Source organism: Cebus imitator, unplaced genomic scaffold, assembly GCF_001604975.1.
Source record: "Cebus imitator isolate Cc_AM_T3 unplaced genomic scaffold, Cebus_imitator-1.0 Scaffold58, whole genome shotgun sequence".
NCBI classification, from domain to species: Eukaryota; Metazoa; Chordata; class Mammalia; order Primates; family Cebidae; genus Cebus; species Cebus imitator.
Genome location: NW_016107373.1, coordinates 280,453 through 290,254, shown reverse-complemented (window position 1 = coordinate 290,254; position 9,802 = coordinate 280,453). Strand labels below are relative to the sequence as shown.

Below are 9,802 nucleotides of genomic sequence, written 5' to 3'. Positions count from 1 at the left end.
CTGAACCCAGGAGGTGGAGGTTGCGGTGAGCCGAGATCGCGCCATTGCACTCCAGCCTGGGTAACAAGAGCAAAACTCCGTCTCAAAAAAAAAAAAAAAGAAAGAAAGAAAAAAAATTAGCCAGCTGTGGTGGCTCATACCTGTAATCCCAGCTACCTGGGAGACCGAGGCAATGAGCCAAGATTGCACCACTGTACTCCAGCCTGAGCAACAGAGCGACACTCTGTCTCAAAAATAAATAAATACAGAAAATAAAAAGAGAGAGAGAGAAAGAGTGAAAGAGCTTGATCTTGCTGTCACCATAGGAGCACGGGGGAAAGTCACGTAAGAACACAGAGTGAAGCGCAAGTCAGGAAGACAGCCTTCTTGAATTTTCTGGCACCTTGCTCTTGGCTTTCCAGTCTCCAGAACTGTAAGTTTTGGTTTTTTAAGCCACCCGTCCTAAGGTGCCTTGTTATGGCAGCCTGAGCTGAGACAATCAGTGTCACTCGTTATCGGTGGCTGCTGGGAACCCATCCAAGCTGGCTCCTGTGTCCTTTGAGTTTTCCTCCTTACCCCCGCAGCTTCCCTTGCTTCTGGCACAAAATAGCCCTGGCTCATCTTGTACTCTCCACGGCCCAGCCCTGGAATCCGGCCCTTAACCAAACAGCCTTGGTTCCTTTTATTTATTTATTTGAGATGGAGTCTTGCTCTGTCGCCAGGCTGGAGTTCAGTGGCACGATCTTGGCTCACTGCAACCTCCACTCCCAGTTTCAAGGGATTCTCCTGCCTCAGCCTCCTGATTAGCTGGGACTACAGGCATGCGCTACCACGCCCAGCTAATTTTTGTATTTTTTTTTTTAGTAGAGACGGGGTTTCACCGTGTTAGCCCGGATGGTCTTGATCTCTTGACCTTGTGATCCGCCTGCCTTGGCCTCCCAAAGTGCTCCAATTATAGGTGTGAGCTTCCACACTTGGTTAATTTTATTTTATTTATTTATTTATTTTTTTAGAAACTCGATGTTTATTTTCCATGAATCTTATATGTTGTTTAAGAGCCCACACAAGAACAGCTTAAGACCATTCAGTGGTTGCTCCCACCCATTCAGTGGCCTGAGCAGTGGGAGCTGCAGACCAGTCTTCTGTGGCAGGCTGGGCGCTCCAGTCTTCAGTGGGGAACTGCCGCACAGGCACAGAGGGCACCTGCACGCCTTCAGACCAGTCGGCAGCCTCCGGCTGAGTAGCAGCGAACTCAGGAGCTGGAGCAGTCCATTCGCCCTGAAACTCCTCCTTGGTCACAGCCTTGTCAGCAGCAGCCTGCTCTTCTTTTTCAATCTCTTCAGGATCTCTGTAGAAGTAGAGATCAGGCATGACCTCCCACGGCGTTCACGGGAAACAGTGCCATGCATGCGCAAAACTTCCTGAGCCAGCATCCACCACATCAAACCCGCTGAGTGAGCTCCCTTGTTGTTGCATGGGATGGCAATGTCCACGCAGCGCAGAGGAGAATCTGTGTTACACAGAGCAATGGGAGGCAGGTTAACATAAGACACCTCCGTGAGAGGCCGGTGGTCAGCCCTGGGGTCAGTAATCACAAGCAGCCGTGGCTCCCGGAAGGCTGCCTGGATCTGGTTGCTGAAGGTTCCAGGAATAAAGCGGCCAGCAATTGGGGTGGCTCCAGTGGCAGCAGCAAACTTCAGCACAGCCCTCTGGCCAGTATTCCTGGAGGATATGACACTGACATCAGCAGGTTTTTCAATGGCAACAATGGCACGAGCGGCCAGGAGAAGCTTCTCTCAGGTCCTCTTCAGATTTATGATGTAGATGCCATCACTTTTCCTTTTATAGATATACTGCTCCATCTGGAAGTCAAGGTTAGTGCCACCTAAATGGGTTCCTGCTGCCAGGAACTTAAGGGCATCCTCCTCCTCTATTTGCAGGACATCAAGGGCTCCGGACATTGTGAAAGTTTCCCTTTAAGTTAACGACTGGAATCCAGAACAATGCCGTATGGAGCCCTCGGCAGGTAGCGTGGAAAGCTAATTTTAATTTTTTAAGATGAAGTTTCGCTCTTTTGCTCAGGCTGGAGTGCAGTGGCGGGATCCTGGCTCACTGCAACCTCTGCCTTCTGGTTTCAAGCAATTCTCTTGCCTCAGCGTCCGGAGTAGCTGGGATTACAGGAGCCCGCCACCATGCCTGGCTAATTTTTTTGTCTTTTTAGTAGAGATGGGATTTCATCATGTTGGCCAGGCTGGTCTTGAACTCCTGACTTCAGCCTCCCAAGGTGTTCTGTCACCAGGCTGAAGTGCAGTAGTGTGATCTCAGCTCACTGCAACCTCCACCTCCCAGGTTCAAGAGATTCTCCTGCTTCTGCCTCCCGAGTAGCTGGGACTACAGGCGTGTGCCACTATGCTGGCTAATTTTTGTATTTTTTTTTTCTAGACACAGGGTTTTGCCTTGTTGTCCAGGCTGGTCTTGAACTCCTGGGCTCAAGTGACCCACCCACCTCGGCCTCCCAAAGTGCTGGGATTACAAAAACCAGCCACTGGACACAACCAGACTCTACTCTTTATTGTTCCAAAGAACTTATCAGTTTATATAAGCCTGCTAGGACTGTCAGATTGGGCAAACGGGGCCTCTGGGAGGCAATTAGGTCATGAGGGTGGAGCCCTTATGAATGGGATTAGTGCCCTTATAATAAAAGGGACAGCACCCATTGAGATAGTTCATGCCTGTAAACCCAGGACTTTGGGAGGCCGAGGCAGGTGGATCACCTAAGGTCAGGAGTTGGAGACCAGCCTGGCCAACTTGACGAAACCCTGTCTCTACTAAAAATACAAAAATTAGCTGGGCATGGTGGCGCACACCTGTAGTCCCAGCTACTTGGGAGGCTGAGGCAGGAGAATTGCTTGAACCCAGGAGGCGGAGGTTGTGGTGAGCTGAGATCGCGCCATTGCACTCCAGCCTGGGTAAAAAGAGCGAAACTCCGTCTCAAAAAAAAACAAAAAAAACAAAAATTAGCCAGGCGTGGTGGTGCATGCCTGTAGTCCCAGCTACTCAGGAGACTGAGGCAGGAGAATCTGTGGAACCTGGGAGGCAGAGGTTGCAGTGAGCCAAGATCTTGACACTGCACTCCAGCCTGGGTGACAGAGTAAGACCCTGTCTCAAAAAAAAAAAAAAAACGGACTGCAGAGAACTTCCTTGCCCCTCCCACCACGCAAGAACACAGGAGGAAGGTTCCATCTGTGGCCAAGAACGTGGCCCTCACCAGACACCCAATCCACAGGGGCCTTGATCTGGGACTTCCCAGCCTCCCCAACGGCGATACATCAATTCCTGTCATTTATAAGCCACACGGTCTGTTTTGTTACAGCAGCCCAAATGGACTAAGGCTTCAACATGGGAAGCTGGGGGGACACAATTTGTCTACTACAGCTTCCCACTGGGCTTTCCACGCTGCGTGTTTCCTGTGTATCATACGCCCTCCCAATCCGTGCGTGTCAGCTCCTCACCGCAGGGATCAAATCTCTGGGCACTGTGGCATCCGGAGTTCCTAGAGGCGCAGCTGGAGGCCCTGGTACATATGTGCAGAGGAAATGCTTGTGTCAGAGGAAGCTCCCATGGGGAGACTCACTCCCTCTCTTCCCACTCCTCAGACCTTGGGCAAGGAGAGTCGGAATCCCTGGGACCAGGTACAAACAGTTTATTTTTCTATAAAGAGCAAAGTACAAAGAGGCAGGGAGGGGAGCTGGGCCCAGGGGAGCAGCCGTGGGCAGGCCCCAGGCCCTGGCTATGGTGAGGACGCGCTGGCAACTGCCCCAAGGGAGTAAATGGGCCTCCAGCAGGCAGTGGAGAAAAAGCAGGAGCGTCGAGGAGGAAGCCCATGCCCACTGCTGGGAGTCACACAAAGCCAGGCTTCATGGATGAGCGGCGGCAGTTGGGGCAGCTCCGGGTCCCGTTGTTCTGCAGGCACCTGAGGAGGCAAAGGGCCCTGTCCGCTCTCCTGAGGCCTGTCCTTCCCTCCAGGCCCTGGGCCCTGTCTTCCTTCCTCCCCTGCCCTCTGCAGGGGCTGGGACGCATCCTGGTGGCTGTTCAGCAGCAATGGAAGGGAAGGGATCGGTTCCCCCAAGCTCCCACTGCACCCAGCTTGCCCCTCTGTTCCTCTGCCCCGGGGACTTCCAGGAGCAGAGCATGGGCTGGGAGTTGAGAGGGTGGGATGGAGCCAAACCCAGGGCAGGTCTGGCCCTGGGTGTCTGACCTAAAGGGCTTTGAGGGGCCTTTCTGATTTCTCTTTGGGGATTATCATAAGAATGGCCACTTTTAGATGGGCTGCTGGGAGGATGCAATGAGTCAATATACAGGAAGTGCTGGGGGGTGTGGGTGTGTGTTTTAATAGAGACAGGGTTTCGATTGTTGGCCAGGCTGGTCTCAAACTCCTGGGCTCAAGTGATCCTCCCACCTCAGCATCCCAAAGTGCTGGGATTACAGGCAAGAGCCACCGCGCCCGGCCAGGAAGTGCTGTTTTATGACAGTCACAAAAATAAATAAATTAAATTAAATCAGTCTGGGCACTGTGACCTCCTGATCCTCCTGCCTAGGCCTCCCAAAGTGCTGGGATTACAGGCAAGAGCCACCGCGCCCGGCCAGGAAGTGCTGTTTTATGACAGTCACAAAAATAAATAAATTAAATTAAATCAGTCTGGGCACTGTGACCTCCTGATCCTCCTGCCTAGGCCTCCCAAAGTGCTGGGATTACAGGTGTGAGCCACCACCCCCAGCCTGTTGTTTGTTTTTTGAGACAAGAGTACAGGCCGGAGGGCAGTGGCGCCACCTCAGCTCACTGCAACCTTCGCCTCCCAGGTTCAACGGATTCTCCTGCCTCAGCCTCCCGAGTAGCTGGGATTACAGGCTCCCACCACCGCGCCCTGCTAATTTTTGTATTTTTAGTAGAAACAGGGTTTCACCATGTTGGCCAGGCTGGTCTCAAACTTCTGGGCTCAAGTGATCCGCCTACCTCGGCCTCCCAAAGTGCTGGGATGATAGACGTGAGCCACCGCGCCCGGCCAAAGTAAGTGTTTGGTATTAGTATTATTGCTGTGATTAGGCCACGTGGGCCCTAGAGTGCCTCAAAGAGCCCCGGACCCCCTGTCCACCCCACAGGAGGCCGCACCTCAGGTGGAAGATGTGGGAGCAGGGCAGGGCTTGCAGCCGGCTGTTCTTCTCGCCTATGGACTCGCCGCACAGGCCGCAGTAGAGCTCCGTCTCCTCCACGCACTCGTGGAACCGCACCACGTGCGCCCGCAGTTCCCGCTGCAGCCCTTTGCTGCGGTAGATGCTCTCGCTCAGACAGTGCAGCTTGAGCTGGCTCAGCTGGGGCCCGCAGGAGTGGAGGGCGGCGGCGGGGGACGAGAGCCAAGTCAGTGCCGGGAGACCCCAGCCCCAGCCACTTCCCTGTCTTGCAGATGGACCTCAGAAAAATGTTCTTGCCCTCTCTGGCCCTCGCTTCCTTTCATGCAGAATGAGGGGGTGAGTGAGATCAGAGGTCTTCACCCCCACAACTGCCTGGGGACCCCATGTTTTTGACAGATTTTGTGACCAAACCTGGTGCACTGACTCCATAATAATTTGCGGCGAGGCTCCATGGCTCACGCCTAAAATCCCAGCACTTTGGGAGGCCCAGGTGGGCAGACCACCTGAGGTCAGGAGTTCGAGACCAGTCTGGCCAACATGATGACACCCCATCTCGACTAAAAATACAAAAATTAGTTGAGGGTGATGATGAGCGCCTGTGGAGGCTGAGGCAGGAGAATCGCTTGAACCCAAGAGGCAGAGGTTGCAGTGAGGCGAGATTATGCCATTGCATTCCAGCCTGGGCCTCAAAAGTGAAACTCCATAGCAAAAAAAAAAAAAAAATGATTAATTTGCTTTCCTTTTTTTATTAATTAAATATACGTACAACAGCTCATCAGCATTTCGGATCAGCCTGATACCCAGGTAAACCAGAGTAGCTATAATGCAACCAAAAGCAAATCTTTTTGGCATTTTAGTTGGCCTTTGTACAGGAGCCCATAGAAATGCACATCTGGGCTGGGCATGGTGGCCCATGTCTGTAATCCCAGCACTTTGGGAGGCCAAGGTGGGCAGATCACTTGAGGTTAGGAGTTCGAGACCAGCCTGGCAAATATGGTGAAACTCCATGTTTAAAAAACAAAAAACAAAAACAAAAAAAGAAACGCACATCTGGAAGCCTTTGAGAAATGGTGAACCTGTTTTCAAGATTTTAAGGTTTGGAGAAGATTACTATGATTCATTTTTATTTTTTTATTTTTTTAGATGGAGTCTTGCTCTGTTACCCAGGCTAGAGTGCAATGGCGGGATCTCAGCTCACTGCAACCTCAGCTTCCCAGGTTCAAGTCATTCTCCTGCCTCAGCCTCCCAAGTAGCTGGGATTACACGCGTGCACCACCACACATGGCTAATTTTTGTATTTTTAGTAGAGATGGGGTTTCACCATGTTGGCCAGCCTGGGCTCAAACTCCTGACCTCAGGTGATCTGCCCACCTTGGCCTCCCAAAGTGCTGGGACTGCCGGTGTGAGCCACTGCACCCGGCCTTGGTTTTGGTTTTTAGCCCATGCTAATCTTCTCTGTATCGTTCCAGTTTCAGAACATGGGCTGCCAAAGCAAGCACTAGATACCATTATTAAATTTGGAACATGGGCTTTGTAGTTAAAACAGACAAGTTAGCAGGTATGGGACTTTGGATGCCTCTCTGAGCCTTACTTTTCCTCATCTGTAAAGTGGGGCTTGCTGTACCCACCCTGCAGGGAGAGAGTGAGGACTAGACCCAATACCTGTAAGGAGCCTGTGTGTGCTCAGTGCTCAGGAAGCGGAGGCCACTGTTAGGAGTTTTTGTTTGTTTTGAGACAGGGTCTCACTCTGTCATCCAGGCTGGAGTGCAATGGAGGAATCACAGCTCACTGCAGCCTCGACCTCCTGGGCTCAAGCCATCCTCCCACCTCAGCCTCCTGAGCGGCTGGGATGACAGGTGTGTGCCACCACGCCCAGCTAATTTTTAAAACTTTTTGGTAGAGGCGAGATGTGGTGGCTCACGCTTGTAATCTCAGCACTTTGGGAGGCTGAGGTGACTGAATCACCTGAGGTCAGGAGTTCGAGACCAGCCTGGCCAACATGGTGAAACCCCATCTCTACTAAAAATACAAAAATTAGCCAGGCATGGTAGCAGGCACCTGTAATCCCAGCTACTCAGGAGGCTGAGGCAGGAGAATCACTTGAACCCGGGAGGCGGCGGTGGCAGTGAGCCTGGATTGCACTATTGCACTACAGCCTGGGCGGCAACAGCAAAACTCCATCTCAAAATTTTTTTTTTTTTTTTGTAGAGAGTGTTGGGATTATAGGTGTGAGCCACCGTGCCCAGCCCACTGTTAGGAGTTTTGATCAATGTCGGGAAGCCGCTGAGGAATTCTCTATCCTCCAAGCTATGAAACTCCTGCCCTGCCCTCAGAGGTGCTCTCTGTGTGGCAGAGAAAGAGCCAGGGTCTGGGATGGCTGCAGGCAGCTCCCAGGATCAGGAAGAGCTCATGGCTTAAGCAGGCTCAGGAAGACCCTTCCCCAGACCCAAGTCCCCCACTTGGGCCCTTGACCCCAGACCCAGGACCCAGCATCAACTCTGACCTTGTTCCCCACCTCCTCAGCCAGATCCTGGGCTCTCTCGATGGCGTCCAGAGCCTGAAAGGTGAGCACAGGCCAGGGCTGCGGGCAGGGCCCTGTGACAGAGACCTTCCTCACAGGGAAGCACGGGGGAGGGGGCGGACCTGGGGAGGCGACATGGCAGCAGGAACAGACTGGGGCACAGTCACCATGGCTGTGTGGGCAAGGAACCTCCTGCCTCAGTTTACCCAGCAGTCTGGGTTCCGATCCCAGCTCCAGCCCTTTACTAGCGGTGGGTCCCAGGGCAAGAGATGGGCCTTCTCTGAGTCTGGAAAATAACCAGGAGTGTTCTGGCCTCATGGGATCAGGGTGAGGCTGACGTCAGACGAAGTGGGTAAAAGAGTCAGCTAACCTACTGGCCCCGAGTGCGGAGCGCTGGGAGGGCTGCAGGCTGTGGGAATGGCCCGACCTCACCTTGTCCAGCGCCTTCCTGGCCACCCAGCACTTGGCCACACCCAGCAGCGCCTGCACCTGCCCTAGGCGGTTTCCGATCTCGGTCATGATGCTCATGGCGGAGTCATACCTGGGGAAGGCCGTCTGCAGGGCCAGGTAGGGGATGGAATCAGGCTGCAGCAGGCCTGTACCACTGCCCCCCACACCTCCAGCCCCTGCATCCCGGTGGCCTGACCTCCAGGTCCCCACGGCTCCGGTGGATGTCAGCGAAGCAGAGTAGGCAAAGTGCTTGCAGTGGCCGGTCCCCGTGCTGCAGCGCGATCTTCATGGACTCCTGTAGCCAAGGCCAGCGGCTCAGGCCTGCTCTTCAGCCACCACCACTCTGCCCCCCTCAGCGGGCCCCTCGAAAGGCACAGCCCAGGGAACCAACATCCTCAGAGCCTACCGCATCAATCATGGTGCTGAGGCCTTACACACTGAACCGCTGAAGTCACAGCACTCAGCGAGGTGGGTGGAAAGTGAGACTCAAAAAGCGACTTGACTGAGGTCAACCAGTAAGTGACAAAGCTGGGATGTGAACCCAGGTCGTGGGACTCCAGAGGCTGGCTCTCTCCCCTCTCTGCTCTTCAAAGTACCCCATATTGGGTGTTGGAGACAGAGGGAAGCCCCCTCCCCTGCAGATGGACTGGAAGGGAGTGGGGTTTGGGATGAGGTTGGGGGCAAATGTTTCAATCAGGGGCTCAGGTGTAGAGAGGCTGGGCCAGGGGCAAGCCCTGGGGAGCCCCCAGGGGTTGATTTGGAAGAAGGAGGCCCTGCTGTCCTAGGCCCCAGCCCCTGGCCCACACTGCCTCACCCCCCACTGCCCCCTTGCCCGCTGCCGCACCTCACAACACTCCATGGCACTGCCCAGGTGGCCCAGCAGGCGATAGGCCACGGCCATGTGGTACTGGCTCATGGCCCGGTACTTCAGGCTCCAGCCTTTGCCATAGTCGTTGACGAGCTCTGCGGCCTTGCAGGGGAAGAACAGGGCTTTCTCATAGTCCTGCAGGGGACGTGGGATGGAAGGAGGCACACTGAGTGGCAGAGGCTGCCCCAAGTCAATAGATCATGGGCCAGGCTTCTCTAACAGCAGGTAGGAGCGAGGGGGCCCTATTGTCTGTTCATTCATTGTGGCGTCCAGAACAAGAGTGACCCAGGCTGGCCAGGCGCGGTGGCTCACGCCTGTAATCCCAGCACTTGGGGAGGCAGAGGTGGGTGGATCACAAGGTCAGGAGTTCGAGACCACCCTGGCCAATGTGGTGAAACCCCGTCTCTACTAAAGATACAAAAAATTAGCCGGGCATGGTGGCAGACACATGTAGTCCCAGCTACTCAGGAGGCTGAGGCAGAAGAATTGCTTGAACCCAGGAGGCGGAGGTTGCAGTGAGCTGAGATCGCTCCATTGCACTACAGCCTGGGGGACAGGCGATACTCCATCTGAAAAAAAAAATAAAAAAAGAGGGAACCCAGGTAGAGGGAACAGCCGGTGCAAAGGTGTGCGCTCCGTGGATGCACGGATTTTTATCTGGTTTGTGACGCATCCCAAGAGCCTAGCACAGTTCTTAGCACTTGGTAGACACACAAGAAATATTTGTTGAGGCCGGGCGCGGTGGCTCAAGCCTGTAATCCCAGCACTTTGGGAGGCCGAGGTGGGTGGATCAC

General features: G+C 54.0%; 1 protein-coding gene and 1 pseudogene across 1 annotated transcript in view; both read right to left on the bottom strand.

Annotated features, from left to right (window-relative positions):
• Positions 1-986: 986 nt before the first annotated feature.
• Positions 987-1,955, bottom strand: LOC108304841 (annotated as a pseudogene).
• Positions 1,956-3,667: 1,712 nt separating this feature from the next.
• The window catches only part of RAPSN (receptor associated protein of the synapse), a 12,488-nt gene continuing 6,353 nt past the window's right edge, over positions 3,668-9,802 (bottom strand). Inside the window, exons 3-8 of the mRNA XM_017529205.2 lie at positions 8,985-9,143; positions 8,337-8,435; positions 8,123-8,245; positions 7,673-7,726; positions 5,150-5,349; positions 3,668-3,952 (exon numbers count right to left, since the gene is read on the bottom strand). Of these exons, the coding sequence (XP_017384694.1) occupies positions 3,880-3,952; positions 5,150-5,349; positions 7,673-7,726; positions 8,123-8,245; positions 8,337-8,435; positions 8,985-9,143 (708 nt within the window). The 3' untranslated portion in view covers positions 3,668-3,879. The remainder of the gene's footprint in view (positions 3,953-5,149; positions 5,350-7,672; positions 7,727-8,122; positions 8,246-8,336; positions 8,436-8,984; positions 9,144-9,802) is intronic.